The sequence below is a fragment of the Hyperolius riggenbachi genome, chromosome 3, assembly GCF_040937935.1.
Source record: "Hyperolius riggenbachi isolate aHypRig1 chromosome 3, aHypRig1.pri, whole genome shotgun sequence".
Taxonomy (NCBI): Eukaryota; Metazoa; Chordata; class Amphibia; order Anura; family Hyperoliidae; genus Hyperolius; species Hyperolius riggenbachi.
The window spans coordinates 296,228,665-296,252,938 of record NC_090648.1 but is presented as its reverse complement, the minus strand read 5'-3'; the positions used below and the strand labels follow the sequence as shown (position 1 = coordinate 296,252,938).

Genomic DNA, 24,274 nt, shown 5'->3' with positions numbered 1-24,274 from the left:
ATTAGGGATAAATCTAGCATCCATTAACAATTAGAGCTGTAAAGTGGGGGAGCCCTTGGTTATTTTGCTGCAGGAGACTAACACATTCTCACATACTAGCATTGCCTGGCAAGCTGGTGCAAACAGCATTCATGAAGACTATGACGGAATTCAAATACACAAGTTGAAAAATCTGAAATAGTATGAACTATTATTAAAGGGACTCCGAGCAGTGCCTGTGGGAAGGCCTTTAAGCATACCCACAACTAATTAATTATATCCTCACACCTACCGGCATGATATTTGTAATTATATCCCCCTGGGTTCCTTGTATTTCATTGCATTGCACTGAATGGAGCTGCCGACACTGGGGAAAGTGTCGTTACTGCATAATACAATGCTGAATAAGGAACCCAATCAAAATTGGATGTGTGCATGCACCCAGGGCTGGGCCGAGGTATAGGCTGGAGAGGCTCCAGCCTCAGGGTGCAGTGTAGGAGGGGGCGCAGAATTCATTCAGCTGTCATTCCTAATTGTGTTTGAAGCAGAAAGAAATAAGAAAAGGGGATACATAGCAGTGACTGAAAGCCAGATAACTAGATATTAAGGTGTTGGGGAGGTTGTGGGCCCTGTGGCGCCTCTTAGTCTAATAGCAATCAGAGTGTGATGGAGTGTGATGGCTGGGATGGCAGGGATGGAGGGGCGCACTTTGGTGTCTCACGCGCTACTTTTTCTATTGAATTGATCATAATGGTAGTATAGTTTATGCTAGGCCAGCTTTAGCATGTAGTGTGGTTCATGGTCTAGAGGGTAAGACAGCTACCTACTACACATTGCGTCCTGGGTTCAAATCCCAGCTATGGTATATAAGCATGCTTTTCAAAAAGTACAAATCCTTAATCATGCTACTTTTTCTATCGAATTGATCATAATGGTAGTATGGCTTCTGCTAGGCCAGCTTTAGCATGTAGTGTGGTTCATGGTATAGAGGGTAAGACAGATACCTACTACACATTGTGTCCTGGGTTCAAATCCCAGCTATGGTATATAAGCTGTTTTGAAAATCTGCAATTCCCTACTTGATGATATCAGAGGATGGATGGATGGATAGGAGGAGGAGGAGGAGGAGGAGGAGGAGGAGGAGGAGGAGGAGAGAGAGAGAGAGAGAGAGATTTTTTCCGACAGAATTCCGTATACGTCGGAATTCCGCGGAATAGCTCAGGAATACCGTCGGAATGAAACGGTAGCGGAATTGTCCCGGAAACGGAAATGGGCTCTTCCGACCATGCCTGGTGATGGCTGGGGTGGCAGGGATGGAGTGGCGCACTTTGGTGTCTCAGCCTTGGGTGCTGGAGGACCTTGTCCCGGCTCTGCATGCACCCCTAGGCCTGGAACCCACTAGCAGTATGTTACTAAGCCATCTGAGCGCTTGTGATTTGAAAAGCTATTGCTAATGTACTGCTATGGGTGTGATAAAAATCCCCCATCACATTGCATTAGCAAGTGATTTTTCAAATCACCAGTGCTTAGAAAAGGCTACTAGTGGGTTTAAGCCCTTAGAAAAGGCGGCTAGTGGGTTTGAGCCCTTAGAAAAGGCTGCTAGTGGGTTTGAGCCCTTACTCTGAAAAACTTTTTTTTCCATAAAAGATATTTGTGTCTTTTCCTCTAAACTAGGATTGCATACATATCTTTATTTTGTCTCTCAGTAGCCCCGCTCCCATTGACAAATCATAAGTATACATTTCAAGATTTTTGTTGTTGTTTAAAGAGAACCCGAGGTGGGTTTGAAGAATATTATCTGCATAGAGCGGCTGGATCTTCCTATACAGCCCAGCCTCTGTTGCTATCCCAAACCCCCCTAAGGTCCCCCTGCACTCTGCAATCCCTCATAAATCACAGCCACGCTGCTGACAAACAGCTTGTCAGAGCTGGCTGTGTTTATCTCTATAGTGTCAGTCTGCTGCTCTCCCCGCCTCCTGCAGAACTCCGGTCCCCGCCTGCATCCCTTCCCTCCCTGCTGATTGGAGGGAAGGGACGGGGGCAGGGACCGGAGCTATGCAGGAGGCAGGGGAGCAGCTGAGACTGACACTACAGATGTAAATACAGCCTCACAGCACGGCTGTGATTTATGAGGGATTGCAGAGTGCAGGTGGACCTTAGTTAGTGGGGTTTGGGATAGCAACAGAGGCTGGGCTGTATAGGCAGATCCAGCCTCTGTATGCAGATAACATTCTTTAACCATTTCAGCCCGCGGGGATTTTTCGCCTTATGCATCAGAGCAATTTTCACCTCCCATTCATTCGCTAATAACTTTATCACTACTTATCACAATTTATTGATCTATATCTTGTTTTTTCCGCCACTAATTAGGCTTTCTGTGGGTGGTACATTTTGCTAAGAGCCACTTTACCGTAAATGCATTTTAACAAAATTAATAAGAAAAAAATGGAAAAAATTCATTATTTCTCAGTTTTCGGCCATTATAGCTTTAAAATAATCCACGCTACCATAATTAAAACCTATGTATTTTATTTGCCCGTATGTCTCGATTATTATACCATTTAAATTTTGTCCCTATCACAATGTATGGCGCCAATATTTTATTTGTAAATAAAGGTGCATCGTTTCCGTTTTGCGTCCATCACTATTTACAAGCTTATAATTTTAAAAATGTTTGTAGTATACCCCCTTCAAATGCATATTTTAAAAGTTCAGACCCTTAGGTAACTATTTATGTCTTTTTTTTTTTTTCTAATTGTAATTTTTTTTTTTTTACTATTAAAACTTTTATTTGGGTAATATTTTGGTGTGTGACATAAACTGTTAATTTTTAATGTTGTTAGCTGTGTAAATAGTAATGTAAAAAATGTGTAGCTGTAGTTTTACTATTTGGCCACAAGATGGCCACCTTCGTTTTTTGTTTCCCTCCTTGTACTAAGCGGAAGTACAAGGGGGATGCGGAAATCTCTCCGGGCAGAAGAGCCGGAGCCTCACAGGTGAGCGCTTCGGTTTTTCTGCGGGGGAAAGGGATCGGTGATCGGGAACCATGTTCCCTTTCACTGATCCCAGGGCTACTGGGCGGCACAGCGGGGATGCGGGGGCGCGCCCGCGATCGCGGGCGGGAGCGCGCCCAAGCGCGGGAGCGCTGCAGAGCTGCCGCCCAGACGTGAGCTTCACGTCCGGGCGGCGGAAATGGTTAAACACACCTCGGGTTCTCTTTAACCTCCTTGCCGGTTATCCAGAGCTCAGCTCGGGGTAACCTGCGTAGGAGGATTTCTCAGGCCCCGCTGGGCCGATTTTCACATTTTTTTTCCTGCACGCAGCTAGCACTTTGCTAGCTGCGTGCATACTACGATCGCCGCCGCTCGCCGCCGATTCGCCGCGCCGCCCCCCCCCCCCCCCCCTCCAGACCCCTTGCGCAGCCTGGCCAATCAGTGCCAGGCAGTGCTGAGGGGTGGATCGGGATCCCCTCTGACGTCCCGACGTCCATGACGTCGGTGACGTCATCCCGCCCGGTCGCCATGGCGACCGGGGAAGCCCAGCAGGAAATCCAGTTCTGAACGGGATTTCCTGCTTACTCTGATCGACGAAGGCGATCAGAGTGGATAGGGGGATGCCGCTTGTCAGCGGCTATCATGTAGCGAGCCCTGGGCTCGCTACATGATTTTAAAAAAAAAAACATTTAAAAAAAGTGCTGCGCTTCAACATTTAGCTTGTTAACCCCCTTGCCGTTACAATTCCTGCGGCAAGGGGGTTAACAAGCTAAATCATGTAAGCCAATGGCACCGCAGATATTTTAAACTGGTTCACTTTTGCATTGCGGTGCGCATGTGCAAGGCGTATTTCTGCCACAGGAATTGAGCACTAGATAGCCTCACTTAACATTTGAATCGCTGCCAGGAATTACATGAAGGCTCCTTACCGCGCATTAGTGCAGGTATAAATACAAAGCCTGTTTTTAGCAATGTGGTTGCTGGTGTGAAACCCGCACTAAGTCTACCCTAATATAGTCATATATTAATGTGCTATTTGAGATGACCTGACAAAAGGAGATACTCTTCAAAATGAAACCTACAATAAAAGTACCTACAAGTATTTTACAACGGCTACAATAATCGTATACACCATTAATAAATACATGAGATGATGTTACCCAGGAGAGCAATTGGTAAATACCACTCATTAATTATTACATGCTGTAATAATGTTGATAAAAGCTGTTCAACTGGATGCAATCCTTTGTATCACAGACACTATATTTTATTTTGATAAAATGGCATAAATTAATGTTGCTTAATGCATATTTAAAAAATAGACTTTTTTTTAAATATATTAGTGCAGTTTTTAAACTTACTGTATTTTTTGTACTACAAGACTCACTTTTTCTCTCCCAAAAGTGGTGGGGAAGTCACTGCGTCTTATAGTGCAAATGCAGGGAGTTCCAGACTTGTGAACGCCTGCCAATACGAACCTCCAACCCACTTCAATCTCAGGGACTTCCTGTACTGTGCCCATGCAGAGGAGGACACAGGGGGACAAACTGAGGGCACAAAGGGGCACAGGGGAGGACACAAGGGGGACACAGAGGATGACAGAGGTGGACGCATGGGGGGCACAGGAGGACACAAGGGGGACAGAGGAGGACACAGAAGGACACAAGAGGTACAAGGGGGCATGATTTACAAAGGTGGGGGCATAAGGTACAAAGGAGGCATAATCCACAAGATGCCCCTTCACCATGGATGCACCAGGTTTAGTTTATATTTTTTTCTCCTGTTTTTTGTCCTCTAAACCTAGGTGCGTCTTATGGTCAGGAGCGTCTTATAGTTCGAAAAATACAGAAATTTGTATGACCTTACTTTGCACAAACTTGCACAGAACAATACAGAGTACTGGCTTACCCTCATATGTCTTTCAAAGTGATTGGTGTCATCATCAAATTCAATCACAAAGCCATTTAAGGACCAGATAAATGTAAGGTCCAGTTCAGGATCATGAGATGCATGGCACTGCATGGTTGCATTCTCTCCAACAGTCACATCAGCATTGGATGGTGCAAGAGTGATCTTAGTGGCAGCTGCAAAGACACATAAGACAGGCATTGTCTTAAAAAATGCCACAGTAGAACATTGAAATAATACAAATCAATATCATAAAGATAAAATATGTGTTCAAATCAGTAAAAAGTAAATATGATAAACTTCTATTAGCACATTATGAATGGAAAATGGAGATAACTATTTGCCCCACGCCCTCCTTCTGCAACCCTCCAGCGAGCAGTGGAATCCCCCTCAAAGCTAGCCGGTCGCGGCCAGTTGGAGACTACAGCGCATGCATGGCTCCGAGCTGCGCACACTCTGATTGCGCTCCAGTTGCATGCGCAGTACCAATTTTCTTTTATTGCATATGCACAGAATGATGCAGGGCATGAGCACTCGACAAGGAGGCATGTGGCCAGCCAATTTTAAGGGGGTTGCCACTGCTGGCCAGAAGACCTTAGAAGGATGTCATGGGCACAGGATGGGTGCAGGAGGGGGGGGGGAGGGGGGCTGCAGGAAGCCCCAGGTAAGCTAATATACTCTTTTTTTAACTTTAGAATGCCTTTAAGTCAAGATGAAGGACCATATTCAGTAACCTTAAAGAGAAACTCCGACCAAGAATTTAACTTTATCCCAATCAGTAGCTAATACCCCCTTTTACATGAGAAATATAATGATTTTCACAAACAGACCATCAGGGGGCGCTGTATGACTGATGTTGTGCTGAAACCCCTCCCACAAGAGGCTCTGGTACCGTACGGTACTCTGGGCAAACTGCCACAATGTAACAATGTTCACAGACAGGAAATGGCTGTTTAGAGCTGTCTGTAACAGCCAAAACAGCTAGGAGCAGCTTACATAACCTGCCCACAGTAAAAATGTCACCATGTAATAAATGTCAGAATGTGAATCTGGGAGAGGAAAGATTTTACAATGAGCAAACACTGCCTAAATCATTTATACATAATTATGGTAAAAATGAAGCACTTTTTTTATTACATTATTTTCACTGGAGTTCCTCTTTAAGTAAAGTTGCTGTGCACACAGAGAGATTTAACATTACTTATGCTGGCAGGGTAGTACATGTTGAGCAATCAGCATAACTCACGTTATTCAGTTAACTCAAGCATTGGTAGAGTAATGCATGCTGTGCTAATTGAGCCAACACGCAACAATTGGTCAGCAGAAGTAATAGTAAAATTTTGCTTCCTGTGCAGCTTAACCAGAGTTTACGGAATATGGCACAACATTTCTGCTGATTAACTTCTTGCCCACCGCGTCATGCCAATGGGCGTGGATGCGGCGGCAGCCCCAGGACCGCCTAACGCCAATCGGTGTAAGGTCCTTGGGGCGTGGTTTGTGGGCTCCGCTCCACCTTCAGTCTCCCAGCGGCGCCATCTTTTATTGTTGTACAGTGCTTTGATGTAAGGCAGTGCTGTATTGGGGACAGCCGTGTGGGACGGCTGTCCTCTCTGTTGTGCAGGAAGTGATCGGCTGTCATAGGCTGAAGCCTATGACAGCTGATCACGAGGATTGGCTGGCGGGGGGAGGGAGGGAGGGTAGAATTAAAAAATAATTCAATAAAAATAGTCCGATTTATTTAAAAAAAATAATATATATATTTACAGTAAATAAAAAAACAATCTTGGGGCAATCAGATCCCACCAACAGAAAGCTCTGTTGGTGGGGAGAAAAGGGGGGGAATCACTTGTGTGCTGACATGTGCGGCCCTGCAGTGAGGCCTTAAAGCTGCAGTGACCTATCTCTAGATGTCCTGGTCTTTAGGGGGGTTTAACACTGCGGTACTCAAGTGGTTAAACAGGGACAGAGCTAAAAAGTCCAAATTGCTTTCGTCCGTAAGAAAAGAACAACCTCTACATGTGAAATAGGCAGACAGAAACAACGTTTTCAATTAAATTTATGGAAGTCAAATAGTGCAATGTCTGGCAATGTAACTTTTGAAAGCACCATGCATATGCATGCCAATAAACATTTACAGTGTGCCAAAATGGAGCAAGCCTCCATTACTTTCCCAAGCCCACAAGACAGAACCAGCAGTACCAGCACCACTAACAGATTCTAACAAAGGCATTGCATTTTTTTTTCATCTTAGGCTGCATCAGCACAACCTAAGTTCAGAGTAGAACTCACAGGAAGCATTTGTCCATAAGAGTCCACAGCTATGTCAGCTACAACTTTGATCTACAACTTCAGAAACGAAGAACCATGGACTGCTAGATGTAAAAGACGGACAGAGCTTGCAGAACACATAGTGGGGGTGCTTGTTTGCCCTTCTAAAAGTGTATTTTAGGAAAAGGAATTCAATCCAGATGGGGTGGTGAGCATTTAATACATCCGCCTGTCCATGGGCAACGTACTGTAACAAACTGAGCTTGATGTTTTACACACAACCTTGCTAGATTCTTCAAACAAAGTATGCACTACTGATATCTGGCATCACTGTGATGGAATTCTAGAAATGCACCTCTGTGATTCCATAAGAGAATGTATAGCATTACCTGTAACTGAAAGAGTTCCTGTACTGTTGGCTTTCCCTCTGTCATTCTCTGCAAAGCATGTGTAGCTTCCTTCATCAGCCACTGTAACATTAATGATCTCCAAGCTACCATCATCCCAGATTGATATCCTAATAAACAATGCAGTAAAAAAAAATATACAAAACTTTGTCATTACTTAGGGCACTACATAACTGCTGCATGGCTTACAAACATTTCCCAATCATTTATCTTTACCTGAGATTTTGATAATTAACCATAAAAACAAACATAGCCATAATTTTGTCTTACCAGTACATGAAAAGGTCACCTACTTGGGTGGAGCCTTTCTTCTATTACAACCACAGCAGCTTGACCAGCACCACCAACACCCTCACTGTGGTACCTACTACCTTGATGTTACATCTCTGTGTTCAATAATGACAAGCAACTCTTAAAGCTGCTCTGCTTATCCACTCTTTACTCTGCAGCAGACAGGTGGCTTTTTGCTTTTGGCAGGCTGCGATGCTTGTTGTGTTACTAAAATGACAGCTCCCAAGCAGGGATTATGGTTTCCTATTTTAGCTTATAAAGTTATCCTCCTAGTCTTATTAGTTATTAAAATCACCAGTAACTTTAAAGTACTTAAAGTACCCCTGACCTCGGTGTAAAATAACATTTGTTTAATGCTATTTTATTAGCTGTGCTGTGATATAAATCACAGCACTTTCCTCCCCCTTTAGCACCCCCCATCCCGCTCAGCCAAAACTTGAGCAGATCGTCAATGATGGGCGGGGAGGAAGTGTTAGTACTTGCTGCTCTCTGGCCATCTTCTGTAATGCCCCCTCCACTCGCCGCTTTTAGTTCCTATCTGCACAGTGTGCTGTGGAGCTGCGCTATGTGTGGTACTGAGGTAATTTAGCTCAGAATGATAGTGTACTAATACAGCTATTAGTGCACTATTATTCTGAGCTAAATTACCTCAGTACCGCACACAGCGCAGCTCCGCAGCACGCTGTGCAGATAGGAACTAAAAGCGGCGAGTGGAGGGGGCATTACAGAAGATGGGCAGAGAGGAGCAAGTACTGACACTTCCTCCCCGCACAGTGGCACTAAAGGAGAAAGATTGGAGGTAAGGGGTACTTTAAAGCAGAAAATAAAAACTGTTATTAAAGGACACCTGAAGTGAGAGGGATGAGGAGGCTGCAATATTTATTTCCTTTTAATCAATGCAAATTTCCTGGCTGTGCTGCTGATCTAATCCGTTTAGCCATAGACCCTAAACAAGCGTGCTGATCAGAAGTTGACTGTATTTGCTGCATGCTTGTTCCAGTTATGTGATTCAGATATTACTGATGAAAGATTAGCAGGACTGCCAGGCAACTGGTATTTTTCAGGCCCGTTTCTAGGGCCGTGCAGCCCCTGCGGCCGCCCTGAGCGCTGAGGGGAAGCGCTGTGATGGATTGGGGAGCCGCATGCTGTGGGGAGGGCGGCCCAACCTCTCCCTCCCTTCCTCTCCTGGGTCGCCCTCCATGCGATATAGGTTAGATAGGTAGGTTCCCCCAGTATAGGCTAGATAGGTAGGTGCCCTAGTACAGGTTAGATAGGTAGGTGCTCCCAGTATAAGTTGGATAGGTAGGTTCCCCCAGTATAGGCTAGATAGGTAGGAGCTCCCAGTACAGGTTAGATAGGTAGCTGCCCCCAGTATAGGTTAGATAGGTAGGTGCCCCCAGTATAGGCTAGATTAGGTAGGTACCCACAATATATATGTTAGATAGATAGGAAGGTGCCAGCCCCCCCCCCCCCCATAATGGAGGGGGGAGTCAGCCACGGAAGGGGGGGCGGACTTCTCGATTTGAAAGCAGGCACGATTTGAAAGCAGGGAGGTGAGTTGCTGTATACAGCGCTTCCTGCCGCGCTCATTCTGCAGCAAAGGGGGAAGTACGGAGGGCATCCCCAGTTAGAAGTCGGGCCGCCCCTTCCCGTGGCTGACTCCCAGGCGCACATTGATTAATCAATGTGCGCCTGGGACGCATCAGCCAGGTGCACATGATGACAGGAAGAGAGCACCAGCGCAGAGCCGGCCTAGCTTACTGCGTGAGGGTCAAAGGGAGCCCTCACAGATTGATTACTATGCCGCCGGAGGAATTACTTGGAACGGAGGGGGATGCAGCCACAAGGGAGGTGCGGTAAGAGACCACACACCTCCCCATACACAAAGCGTCTCCCCAGCTAGGGCTTAATTTCGGAGTAGGTCTTATATTTCAAGCATGCTTGAAATATAAGGGAGGCCTTACTTTCGGGGTAGGTCTTACTTTAGGGGAAAGACGCTATCTAACCTGTACTAGGAGCAACTACCTATCTAACCTGTACTAGGGGCTCCTACCTATCTAGCCTATACTGGGGGCACCTACCTATCCAACTTATACTAGGGGCAGCTGCCTATCTAACCTGTACTGGGGCACCTACCTATCTAGCCTATATTGGGGTCACCTTCCTATCTATCCTATACTGGGGGCACCTACCTAGCTAACCTATACTGGGGGCACCTACCTATCTAACCTATGCTGGGGGCAACTATTCTGGCTACCTATATTGGAGACACTCACCTAGCTAACTACTTATACTGGGGGGACCTATAGCTGGCTACCTATAGGCTACCTATACTGAGGGGACCTATAGCTGGCTACCTATACTGAGTGCAACTAGACCTGGCTAACCAATACTGCGGGCACCTATACCTGGATCCAAGGGGGTGGTGCAATTTTTACACCCTTGCCCTGGGTGCATTTTAGCCTAGAAACTGCCCTGGTATTGTTGAAAAGGAAATAAATATGGCAGCCTCCATATTACTCTCCCTTCAGGTGTCCTTTAAGTGGTTAGCTCAATTGTCACGTTTCATTCAGAATACTAGTTACAACTATGACTGGAATTTTAATACTTTATGACCATGGAGATGACCAATTTCTTTATGGCAATGCATTAGTTTAACCTTTTTCCCGCCTCTTTTTCCAACTGTATGCAGTGGCCTTACTTTTCTGCCTCCCCAGCCTGCCAGTTTAAATACAAAGTAGCACAGGGAGTGCTTTCATAATTACCTGATCTAAACCCAGAATTGAGTCTCCTCTTCCATCAGAGCAGCACAGTATGCTGACATCATTCTCCTTTACATGTGATATCAGGGAGGAGACCTGATCCTGCGTCCGGATCAGATAAATAAGTGCTTCCTGTGCTACTTTTTATCTAGACTGGCAGGCTGGGGGAGACAGCACAAGTTTAGCCAGCCCTGAGTTATCTGACACAAGACTAGAACACCTGGAGTGCGAGGGATAAGGGGGCTGCCATATTTATCATATTTCAAACAATACCAGTTACCTGCCAGTCCTACTGGTCTTTGTGGCATCAGTAGTGTCTGAATCGCACACCTGAAACATGCATCCAGCGAAACGTCAATCAAACATCTGATCTGCATGCATGTTCAGGGTCTATGGGTAAAATTATTAGAGGGAGATAATCAACAGGCCAGCCAAGTAATTTGCATTGTTTAACCACTTGCCGACCGCACGCTTATACCGTGCGTCGGCAAAGTGGCAGCTGCAGGACCAGCGACGCAGTACTGCGTCGCCAGCTGCAGGCTGATTAATCAGGAAGCAGCCGCTCGCGCGAGCGGCTGCTTCCTGTCAATTCACGGCGGGGGGCTCCGTGAATAGCCTGCGGGCCGCCGATGGCGGCTCGCAGGCTAAATGTAAACACAAGCGGAAATAATCCGCTTTGTTTACATTGTACGGCGCTGCTACGCAGCAGCGCCGTAAGGCAGATCGGCGATCCCCGGCCAATCAGCGGCCGGGGATCGCCGCCTGTGCAGCCGCCGCCTGTGCAGCCCGGATCACTGGGGGGCCAGGTAGGAGAGGGAGGGGGAGGGAATGTCGCCGCGGAGGGGGGCTTTGAGGTGCCCCCCCCGCAACATGCCACCAGCAGGAGCGATCAGACCCCCCCTGCACATCATCCCCATAGGGGGGAAAAAGGGGGGGCGATCTGATCGCTCTGCGTGCCCTCTGATCTGTGCTGGGGGCTGCAGAGCCCACCTAGCACAGATCCCATCAAACAGCGCTGGTCCTTAAGGGCGGGTAAAGGGTGGGTCCTCAAGTGGTTAAAAGGGAAAAAACATGACAGCATCCATATCCTTCTTTTACATCCGGTGTCCTTTAAAATGAACCTGAAGGGTGAAGCCAAATGGAGGCTGCTTGGAAGACCTGCTGATCTCTTTGGCTGCAGTATTGTCAGGATCACACACCAGAAACAAGAATGTGACTAATCCAATGAGTCAGAGCACCTGATCTGCGTACTTGTTCTGGGTCTACGGCTATAAGTATTAGCGCCAGAGACAACCAGGAAATCTGCACTGTTTAAAAGTACGGTAAATAAATATGTCATCCACTATATCCTTCTCCCTTCAAGTTTCCTTGTAACAAATAACTGTATAAGTTAATTTTATGTAATGTTAAGGTATGATCTATTTTTAATATGATTCTTTAAACATATTAAAATACATTGTGTAACTTTCTTGAAATGTGCTGTGGATACAAATTTATATAATTACAAAGTATTTTCTTCCTGGCAAAAACTCTACTCCAAGCACAGACTCATCCATTTCATCTCTTTTTAGTCCCTGTGGATCAGTAATTTCAGAAGGTAGTCTCAAAGCTAACTAAAGAGAAAGCTTGGTGAATAACAAAAGCTTATAGCTTTTGAAGTTTAAAAAACCATGTAAAAAGTGTAAATTGCAAATGACATTCAGTTTCTCCTGCTGAACCTTTGGCTTCAGTAGTGTTTGCATAACACAGCAGAAGCATGCAAGTAGTGTGGTCAGAGCACTTGATCTGTGTGATAGCTCTGGCTCAGTGGCTGAAAGTATTAGACACAGAGGATCAGCAAGACAGCCAGGCAATTAGTAGTGTCTAAAGAGAAATACATATACTGTACATACTTATTCTTCTCACTACAGGGTCACTGTACAGAATTGTATGTAGTTTACATATACATATTGCTGTTAAGTTCAGTACTGTCAGGAATTAATGAAAATAAACTGATCTAGGGATAATTAATGTTGTACGCTTGAGAGGAACACAACAGGTTGTGGTTCAAATAAAAAGTGTAGTATAGCCAGACTTAAAGGGTAGATCCGGGGTGTAAAAAAAAGAATATCTACTTACCTGGGGCTTCCTCCAGCCCCTGGCAGCCGTCCTGTGCCCTTGTTGCAGCTCTTATCCCAGCCAGTGGCCCAGGGTCCACTCTGTTGCAGATGCTGCATGGCATCTACAATGCGCTCTCATAGCCTGAAGCGTTCTGCGCAGGCGCAGAACTACTGCACCTGTGCAGGACACTCCAGACCATGTGAGCGCAATCAAGAGTGGCACTCACGCAAGTGCAGAAGATGCCGACATCGTCGACAATTGCAACGAAGGACACCCCCGCGCCACCAGCTGGAAGCGGAGCTGTGGCGAGAGCTCAGGATGGCTGCCAGGGGCTGGAGGAAGCCCCAGGTAAGTAGATTTTATTTTTTATTTTGCTCGGACCCTCCCTTTAAGCCAAAGCACGTGATCTTCATATCCACTGTAGGTCACTGGTTTAAAGTGTAGCAGGACAACATCAAATAACATATTTCTGTTATTTTTTGCAAACACTAGATGGCAGCAAAGTCAAGCATTTGCACCATTATGTTTTCCCTTTAGATGAGGAAAATAATTTATTACAACAGGTTGCTGCCAGATAAAATAAATAATTTGTCATTTCATATTGGAGTTTGGTCACTTGGCTGTGCAATTGCTACTTGTCGATCGTTCACTTGCCCTCTGTTTTACCATAAATGCAACCCTGAGCAGCACAGAGGTTTTAGTGGATAGCACTCTCACTTGGCAATGCTGGGACATACATATAACAAAAAGGCGTGTGGAAAAATGGCAGCCAATTAGTGGTAGTAGAATATCTGTAAGTTTACCGATATTCTACTATACGCTATAGTTAAATATTAGTAATTTGAACAGTATTTTAATATCCACCATAGTAAAATATTGTTAATTTTACTGATATTCTACTATCACCCTCTATCCCCTAATGCTCACTTGAACCCTCCTCCATTTACGCCTTACCCTAACCACCCCCACCTATTCCCAACACATACCTCCCCCATATCTATGCCTAATGCTTAACCTTCCCTATTTATGCCTAACACTAACTATATATGCCTTACACTGACACCCCCCTTCCCCCACCCCGTGTATGCCCAACACTAACCTCCCACCTATCTATACCTAACACTAACCACCACCCCCCCCCCCACTTACTCCTAACACTAACCACCACCCCCCACTTACTCCTAACACTACCCTCCCCCCCCACTTACTCCTAACACTAACCACCCCCCACCTACTCCTAACACTTACCTCCCCCTTACCTATGCCTAACACTTACTCATCTCCATCTATGCCTAACACTAACCATCTATGCCTAACACTAACTTCCCACCTATCTATTCCTAACACTAACCACTCCCCACCTATTCCTAACACCTCCCCCCATCTATGCCTAACACTTACCCTTCCCTATCTATGCCTAACACTAACTATATATGCCTAACACTAACCTCCCACCTATCTATTCCTAACACCAACCACTCACCACCTACTCCTAACACTAACCCCTCATATCTAATTACTAATAGAAAAAATGTCTCTGTACACTGCATGCAGAGAGTTGATGCTATAGTGAGATGGCGGCTCATCTTCTGTTCACATCTGAGAAATTGGTCCGTGTGTGTGTGTGTGTGTGTGTGTGTGTGTGTGTGTGTGTGTGTGTGTGTGTGTGTGTGTGTGTGTGTGTGTGTAAAAAAATATTGTGCTTGGCTGGGTCCCACCCCTTAATTAAGCACCTACTTCATTCTAGTGTATATATAAGAAGGCTTATTTGTCTATGATCATTCAATTTTGAAAATTGTTTCTATCTTTCTATATTATTCTATGTCAATGAATGTGCGCAGTGCCACTACTTCTACCCGCAGATAAAAAAAAACAGAAGCTAGCACTAACCTGCTGTTGTTGATCAGTAGTTCGGTTCCTTTGCTCCATGAGAATTTTGGCTTCGGAGCCGCCTTTGGTTTGCATTCTATGATGACACGACCACCTTTGGCAGCTAGAATCTTCTTCCGCATTGGATTAAATTCAAACGTTGGTGCTAGAGCTAAATTTAAAATAAACCATTACTGTAAATTAGTCAAATGCGTTTTAATCACCTTTGCATACTGTGCCAATAAAAACGTCATTCTACAAGACAAAGCATGTAGGGCCACTGACCAAGGATTTTCAGTTCAGCGTTAGCTTGAATAATCCCATGGTAATTTTCAGCTATACACTGGTACATTCCCGCATGATACATCGTTAAGCCTCGGATTTTCAATTCACCTTTACCATACTGAAATAAAACAAATCAAACATTAATATTGTGCGGCAGAAAGCTAAACTCTGGACAGAGAATTAATTACACTTGGTAAGAAGTCGTGTGCAAACATGCTGCTAAGATGATTGTATCTGTGTTGTTCCATGGCTTTTAGCTTTTATCACTCAAAGAATTGCTTCTGAAATATGCCTCTTTCTTTCAGGCTAGGAACACACTTAGCAGAAACACTAGCGGAAAACGCAGCATTTTTACCTGCAATGGTAGTCAATGCACCGCATCAAAAAACACATATAAAAACCGTATAAGCATTTTGTATGCGTTTTCTAACATGCATTTATAAAAACGCTGGTTTTGTTGCATAATTTTCAAAAACGCATCAAAACGCACATAATGAAAGTCAATGGTAACGCAATGTAATGCGTTTTTCATATGTTTTTATATGCTTTCCTTTTTTTTTATTGTTTTCTGATGTATTTCCACTTCCTGTTGGCTTCCTAGTTATTTGCATAAAACACAATAGAAAAACGCATACAAAACTCATATGCGTTTTGTATATGCGAACTACAAACATGTAAAAACACATGCAAAACTCTAGAAAAACGCATATGCGGAAAAACGCAAATGCACAAAAAACGCACTACTAATACAAAACCACAAATGACATGCCATGTGTGCACCCAGCCTCAACATTTTTTCCCCTTCCTTGATCTTACTATTTGACTGTTGAATTGTTATTATTGTTGGGGGTTTTTTTCTTGTTTTTTTTTTTGTCATTTTGCATTTTATATTTTGTCAGGTTTTCCTTTTGGCATTGCATAGAATGCGGAGGAAAAGTGTGAAATGTGGGAGCCTATTTCCACTAGCAATCCTGTATGCAGGGCTGTTTTTGCACAGATATTCCAAGCTGCCGCCTGCAACCCTATTGTCTCTAAAGAGTGCCTCTGGGTCACCTTGAAACTGCAGATCAAACTGTCATTGAAGTAAAAAAAATGATATATTTTGTCTCATAGCTCCGCCCATAAAATGCACCCAGTTCTGCACATAAATCCACCTCCTCTCCCCCCAGCCAATAGAAAATGAGAACTGGCTAGCTTACTCCGAACTCTAACAGCTAACATGACAGTGCCTGTGTTTTGCATGGTTTGTGGGCACTTCAGCTGGGTGCTTGGTATACTAGCTGCTTTATTGATTTAATGCACGATTGCACGTTATTTATTTTTCTTTGCACAGGTTACATTTTCTTACAGGCATTGGTTTGCTGTTATTGATTTGTACTGGCATTTTAGGTTTATCACCTTTTGCAGTTACATTATGCATGTTTACATGAAGGGGTTATAATGCTGTTTTTCGAGATTATACTGTATATTGATTAGCTATCATAATATTTCAGCGACCTTGCAATGATTATTAACTATGTATGAATTTCTATATCACTGCCCATCAGATTGATTTCTAGTTCTTAATTTGTTCTTAGCATTTTTGAATAATAAAACTGAATTATCTTCATTAGTTTGTTTGGTGTGGTATCTTTTGATACTTCTTTTGTTGTTGGTTTGATTTGCAATATTAAGGTCTGAAGATCTTCTGATTACTGGCCAGGGTTCAGTTTTCCTTCGATGATAGCAATCTGTCCAGGCCCTGATGCAGCAAAGCAGCCCCAAACCATGATGCCCACACCACCATACTTCACAGTTGGGATGAGATTTTGATGTTGATGTGCTATGACTCTTTTTCCCCACACAAACTGTGTTGTGTGCTTCTTCCAAACAACTCAACTTTGGCTCCATCTGTTCACATAATATTTAGCCAGTACTGCTGTGGAACATCCAGGTGCTCTTTTGAAAACTTTAAATGTGCAGAAATGGTTGTTTTGGACAGCAGTGGCTTCCTCTGTGGTACCCTCCCATGAACGCTATTCTTGTTTAGTGTTTTACGTATCATAGATTAGCTAACTTGGATGTTAGCATATGCCAAAGACTTCTGTAAGTCTTTAGCTGACACTCTAGGATACTTCTTCACCTTATTGAGCATGCTGCGCTATCTAGGATACTTCTTCACCTTATTGAGCATTCTGCAGTCAACTTTACAGAACAGCCACCTAGGAAGAGTAGCAGCAGTGCTGAACTGTCTCCATTTATAAATAATTAGTCTTACCGTGGTATGATGAACTGCAAAGCTTTTGGAGATACTTTTATAACCCTTTCCAGCATTATGCAAGGCAACAATTCTAAATCTTAGGTCTTCTGAAAGCACTGAGAAAAGCAAACCCAAAACTGGTGTGAGTTTTTTTTATAGGGCAGGGCAGCTGTAACAAACACCTCCAATCTCATCTCATTGATTGGACTCCAGCTGGCTGACACCTCACTCCCACTAGCTCTTGGAGATGTCATTAGTGTAGGGGTTCACATACTTTTTCCACCTGCACTGTGCATGTTTACATGGTGTGTTTAATAAAAACATGGAAACATTTAATTATTTGTGTGGTATTAGATTAAGCAGACTGTGATTGTCTATTGTTGTGACTTAGATGAAGATCAGATCACATTTTATGACCAATTTGTGCAGAAATCCATATAATTCCAAAGGGGTTACAAACTTTTTCTTGCTACTGTATATATATTATTTGTCTGCTAAAAGATGCATGCAATATTCTGGGGATAAGCATGAGACTACCTACATTTTTCTTATAACACATATTATTGCTTCTATATAATACATAACAACACAAATACATAAATCTGTACAGGACATTGCATTTCTGACAAACCAAAGTTCCATTCTGAGTACTTACTGATTCTCCATTTTTTAACCATCTGATGGTGGGGGCTGGCTTCCCCTTGGCTATACAAGGCCAGTGCAGATCACTGCCTATGTCTCTTTCTGTATCATTTATATGCTCAACCCATTCAGGTGCAGCTAAGAAACAAAACAGAATGTAGCAGGTTAACACATCTTTCTTGTTACGTGTATAAAGATGTAGCAGAACAAGAAGGGACATAATACTGTGTTTCTCCGAAAATAAGACACTGTCTTAAATTAATTTTCCTTCCAAAATATGTGCTAGGGCTTATTTTCAGGGAGGTCTTATATTTAGTATGGGTAGCCAGATCCCCCTTTAGTATTTAGCCAGATTCCCCCTGTGTATATAGGCAGATCTCCCCCCCCCCCCCCGTGTATATAGGCAGATCCCCCCCTGTGTATGTAGGCAGATCCCCCTGTGTATATAGGCAGATTCCCCCCTGTGTATATAGGCAGATTCCCCCTGTGTATATAGGCAGATTCCCCCCTGTGTATATAGGCAGATTCCCCCCCCCCCCCTGTGTATATAGGCAGATTCCCCCCCCTGTGTATATAGGCAGATTCCCCCCTGTGTATATAGGCAGATTCCCCCCCCCTGTGTATATAGGCAGATTCCCCCCCCCCTGTGTATATAGGCAGATCCCCCCCCCCTGTGTATATAGGCAGATTCCCCCTGTGTATATAGGCAGATTCCCCCTGTTTATATAGGCAGATTCCCTCCTGTGTATATAGGCAGATTCCCCCTGTGTATATAGGCAGATTCCCCTGTGTATATAAGCAGATTCCCCCTGAGTATATAGGCAGATTCCCCCTGTGTATATAGGCAAATTCCCCCTGTGTATATAGGCAGACCCCCCCTGTGTATATGGCCAGTTTCCCCCTGTGTATGTAGGCAGATCCTCCTGTGTATATAGGCAGATTCCCCCTGTGTATATAGGCAGATTCCCCCCTGTGTATATAGGCAGATTCCCCCTGTGTATATAGGCAGATTCCCCCTGTGTATATAGGCAGATCCCCCGTGTATATAGGCAGATTCCCCCTGTGTATATAGGCAGATTCCCCCTGTGTATATAGGCAGATACCCCCTGTGTATATAGGCAGATACCCCCTGTGTATATAGGCAGATCCCCCTGTGTATATAGGCAGATACCCCCTGTGTATATAGGCAGATACCCCCTGTGTATAGGCAGATTCCCCCTGTGTATATAGGCAGATTCCCCCTATGTATATAGGCAGATTCCCCCCTGTGTATATAGGCAGATTCCCCCCTGTGTATGTAGGCAGATCCCCCTGTGTATATAGGCAGATTCCCCCCTGTGTATATAGGCAGATTCCCCCTGTGTATATAGGCAGATTCCCCCTGTGTATATAGGCAGATTCCCCCTGTGTATATAGGCAGATTCCCCCCTGTGTATATAGGCAGATCCCCCCCTGTGTATGTAGGCAGATCCCCCTGTGTATATAAGCAGATTCCCCCTGAGTATATAGGCAGATTATATAGGCAGATTCCCCCTGTGTATATAGGCAGATTCCCCCTGTGTATATAGGCAGATTCCCCCAAGTGTAGATAAGCAGATTCCCCCTGTGTATATAGGCAGATTCCCCCAAGTGTATATAAGCAGACTCCCCCAAGTGTATATAGGCAGATTCCCCCCTGTGTATATAGGCAAATACCCCCTGTGTATATAGGCAGAATACCCCTGTGTATATTAGCAGATACCCCCTGTGTATATAGGCAGATACCCCCTGTGTATATAGGCAGATTCCCCCCTGTGTATATAGGCAGATACCCCCTGTGTATATAGGCAGATACCCCCTGGATACCCCCTGTGTATATAGGCAGATACCCCCTGTGTATATAGGCAGATTCCCCCCTGTGTATATAGGCAGATACCCCCTGTGTATATAGGCAGATTCCCCCTGTGTATATAGGCAGATTCCCCCTGTGTATATAGGCAGATTCCCCCCTGTGTATATAGGCAGATTCCCCCAAGTGTAGATAAGCAGATTCCCCCTGTGTATATAGGCAGATTCCCCCAAGTGTAGATAAGCAGATTTCCCCAAGTGTATATAGGCAGATTCCCCCATTCCCCCAAGTGTATATAGGCAGATTTCCCCCCCTCGCCAGCTTGCTTTACCTCCTTTGTACTGGCTCCTGTTGGATCCCCTTGCGGTTTATGCCCGGCATAATGCAAACTGCAGATCAGCGGCGAAGGCATCTAATGTAGTCCAGTAAGCGCTGCGGTATACATGAAGTGATCTCTGTTTACTTCCTGTACAGGGCGGCGCTGTAACTGGTTCTACATGAGCTGACGTCACAGCTGATCTGCGCTTTGAATTATGCCCGGCATTACTCGAAATATGGGCATAGGGCTTATTTTAAGGGGATGTGTTAAATTCGTGGGGAAACATGGTATAATACATATAGATATCCACAACATTATGACGCAGTAATACATACAAAAAAAAGTTGCTACATTACTGCTCTTTGTCTAAAAAAGAGAGGGTATCAGTTAAAAAGGGCACCAGAGCCGCCTTGGTTAAAAGGGCGCCGCCATATACTTCAATGTTATTTGCAGTTGAGGCTATAAGTGGTAGAAAAGGGAGTCCATAATTTTAACGGCTATATAATTGTGTGTGTGTGTGTGTGTGTGTGGGGGGGGGGGGGGTGGGGTGGGGGGGGGGGGCTTGGGGCCTTAGAGTCAGGCCCCACCAGGGGAGGGTTCAGTATGAGAGTAGGGAGAAGTTAGGTTATAGCAATCGCTTTTCTCAGCTATATCTAGCGCCTTTTTATAACAGAAATCACTTTTCTCAGCTATATATTTAGAGGATTGAAATTAGCCAAAGATGTTGTATTGCAGTCTACCACACTGTCAATACTTATGTGTTGTGGATCTATGGAATGGGTTACCAATAGGGTTGTTGGTAAGTTTCTCTTGCCTATTAAAATGCTAGGCTTGCGTTTTATTGAGGTCATATAAGTAACAAGTGTACCTTAAAGAGAACCCGAGGTGTGTTTAAAGAATGTTATCTGCATACAGAGGCTGGATCTGCCTATACAGCCCAGCCTCTGTTGCTATCCCAAACCCCACTAAGGTCCCCCTGCACTCTGCAATCCCTCATAAATCACAGCCGTGCTCTGAGGCTGTATTTACATCTGTAGTGTCAGTCTCAGCTGCTCCCCCGCCTCCTGCATAGCTCCGGTCCCTGCCCCCGTCCCTTCCCTCCAATCAGCAGGGAGGGAAGGGATGCAGGCGGGGACTGGAGTTCTGCAGGAGGCGGGGAGAGCAGCAGACTGACACTATAGAGATAAACACAGCCAGCTCTGACAAGCTGTTTGTCAGCAGCGTGGCTGTGATTTATGAGGGATTGCAGAGTGCAGGGGGACCTTAGTGGGGTTTGGGATAGCAACAGAGGCTGGGCTGTATAGGCAGATCCAGCCTCTGTATGCAGATAATATTCTTCAAACCCACCTCGGGTTCTCTTTAACCACAAAAAAAAGACACTGATTTAGTAGGATTAAACCAGTCTTCCGTAAATTCTCTGCAAATGTTAATTAAATCATGCTAAGAATGGGTAACTGTTACTTACCTTGTACATAAACATATGCTCTGTGTGAGTCTTTCCCCTTTATGTTCTCAGCCCGACACTCATATGTACCTTCATCTTCCGGTTGTATATTGAAGATCTTAAGCACAGCACCTGACTGACTAATTTCAGCTGAAGCAGGCAATGCTTCATTCACCTTCTGCCATGTGATTACTGGGACAGGGCTAAGATACAAATGGTTAAAGCAAACAACACATTTATTACATTTATTATTACATTTATTACTATAGCATGTATCATGAAACTCAAAATATATATACCTAAAATGGATAGGCTACTAGAAGGAATGTTAGCATATACTGTACAGGACTAACAGTTGAAGCATTTTTAATACAAGTATTACAAATAGTAATGTGGTTAACTTACAGGGCACAGTTATGCTGTAATGCATGGACTTACACATTTTATTTTGTGCATAAATCAGGGGCACTGATACACCTGTACCTTGTACGTGCCATCAGGTCACAAAATACCAGTGCCCGGTGGTGATGGAAAGAAGACATGTGACACAGTAGGAGCATGCCCGTTGGACAGGTGAGATAAGCACTGCTTCAACACTCACCACGGGAACACCCATTGAGTCTGTGGTTCATTAGAAAATGACCCCCACTACTGCCATGCACCCGACCAATCCCATTCAAGCAAGAACTTTACAGCATGATTTTGGACAGGAATCAATCTAAATGATAAGCAGGCGGTTACTTTGCAGCATCGATCTTTGGCAGATTATGATCGATGACACAAATCGAGTAATGTATGGGCACCTTAACCACTTTGCATCCAGGCCTGTTTTCCCTTTACCTACCAGAACAGTTTTGATTTTTTTGTTATGCCCCTATGTAATCACCTATAACTTTTTCCACTACTTATGACACCTTAGTGATATATATCTTTTTTTGGGGAGGGGGACAAACTAGACTTTCTTCGGGTGCTTTTTTTCTCAGCAATTCATTTAATTCCTATGCATTTTAAAGGAAAAAAGAAGATACAAATGGAAACAAATATTTTATTTTGAAAAAAAGGTATTTTATTTTCTTTAGCGTGTGTATTTTTTTCTCCTTATACTATATTAATACTAAAAAGTCCTTAATTGTGTAACTATTAGAAAAAATGCCACAACTGTTACCTTTTCACAGTGAAAACGGTACCCCATATACCTGACTTTATCGGTCTCTGGGCGCATAGTACATTGCTAAACCACTTTACATCTAGACCTTATTTCTTGCTGGACCAGAGCAGTTTTGACATTTTGAAAAAAAACAACACATTATTAATCTGAAGTTTTTCTTCTTTATCCATTATAGTCTAAAAAATAAGTAGTGCTACTTTGAACAACATGAATATACAAGTAGTGAACTGGTTAATGAATATTAGTTGGTAATGAACTATTAGGAGAATTGGTAGGTAGTATTTGAGAGTTTTTCAAGGTTTGTAGAGTCCATTTAACTGTACACAACTGCATGATTATAACATTTGCAATTTTTATAATAATATTTTACTTACTTTCCCAAAGCAAAACACTCCAATGTCACATTTTGCTCTTTCAAAGCGTAAGTGTCAGAGAATGCAATTTGAATGTCCGCAGCGTAGCGCTTTGCAGCTGTAAAACAGACACAAGTAATACATAGAATTTTAATGAACCACAAATCAAACTTTTCATAAATGATTTAATACATTAGCAAGTTCGTTGGATAATACATTATTTGATCATATCTCTTGCACATTCTTTCTTTTCTTTCTGATACCTAACTAACCTATGCACCAAACTATCATTAACTCTAATCTGTCTACTACTTTCTCCCACCCAATTTGATATCCCTAGGCTAACCACAGCCTGCCCCTGACAGTCTTCAAAACCCACCAACACTCTCCTTCCCTAACACTAACCAATCCTGGCAATTCTTACCTCAAAACTTTTACTACTTCTTACCTAATGGAATTTGAGCTACTCAGGGCTCGTTTCCACTGTAGCGGTGCGGAATCGCCTGGATTCCACCGCTGATAAAATCGCATGCAGGTGCGTTTTTTTACGCGTTATTTTACGCGATTACGCATGCGATTTCGCATAGGTTAGGCTATATGCGTTTTTAACCATGTCACTGCCTGTGTTAATTTTCATTGGTTCCTATGCGTAATCGCATGCGTAATCGCGTAAAATAACGCGTAAAAAAACGCATGCGATTTCCCTATTAAATACATTAGCGGCGATTCGCATGCATTCCATTAGCAGGCAAATTCGTTGGCTCTTTTGTGCGTTTTTTCACCGCTCATAAAAACGCACCACGCAAACGCTACAGTGGAAACAGGTCCATTCACTTGCATTACGTGTGCGAATCCGCATGCGTTGGTCGCATGCGGATTCGCGATAGTGGAAACGAGCCCTAATACATGTAAATGTGGATGCCCAAATGATTGGGCAGCAACTTACATACCAACAAATCCTCCTGGTTCATGTTTGATGCACTGTTCCTACTGTTATTATCTAACCAGCTAAAACTAGTAATGAAATGTATTGTTAATGTCTGTGAAGTGTTAACAGGGGGTCTATGTTCGGTCCATCTGTTTACTTGATCCAGTGATGCAATTTACTTCTGTATGCACCTAACTTCCTCTAACATTTTATTCTAAATACTTATGTTTTCTTACAATCTTTTGTCTTATGTATTCTAAAATTTTGCTTGTAGAGACGCCTGCCCCTCCCTGCTGGACTGATGCAGCACCACCGCCTGCACCACTTGACTAAAGACCCAGTAGGAGTAAGGGAGCACTAACATCTTAGAATCTCACACCGGGGCAGCCCAATTCATTGATAGGAACATTGACAATTCACTCTGAAAAAGATTCCCAGTGGTCAAATAAAGGATCAATTGGGGCTGGAGGCAGATTTAAAGATACTTTATG

The 24,274-nt window shown here is 43.9% G+C and overlaps 1 protein-coding gene across 3 annotated transcripts in view; it reads right to left on the bottom strand.

Moving 5' to 3' along the window:
* CNTN1 (contactin 1) overlaps positions 1-24,274 on the bottom strand; it is a 261,698-nt gene that overhangs the window by 33,333 nt on the left and 204,091 nt on the right. For all 3 annotated transcript variants that reach the window (XM_068276552.1, XM_068276554.1, XM_068276553.1), the window contains 7 exons: positions 22,877-22,973; positions 21,356-21,537; positions 17,757-17,881; positions 14,863-14,980; positions 14,599-14,749; positions 7,538-7,665; positions 4,881-5,056 (listed from right to left, as the gene is read on the bottom strand). In XM_068276552.1, coding sequence (XP_068132653.1) covers positions 4,881-5,056; positions 7,538-7,665; positions 14,599-14,749; positions 14,863-14,980; positions 17,757-17,881; positions 21,356-21,537; positions 22,877-22,973 — 977 coding nt within the window. The remainder of the gene's footprint in view (positions 1-4,880; positions 5,057-7,537; positions 7,666-14,598; positions 14,750-14,862; positions 14,981-17,756; positions 17,882-21,355; positions 21,538-22,876; positions 22,974-24,274) is intronic.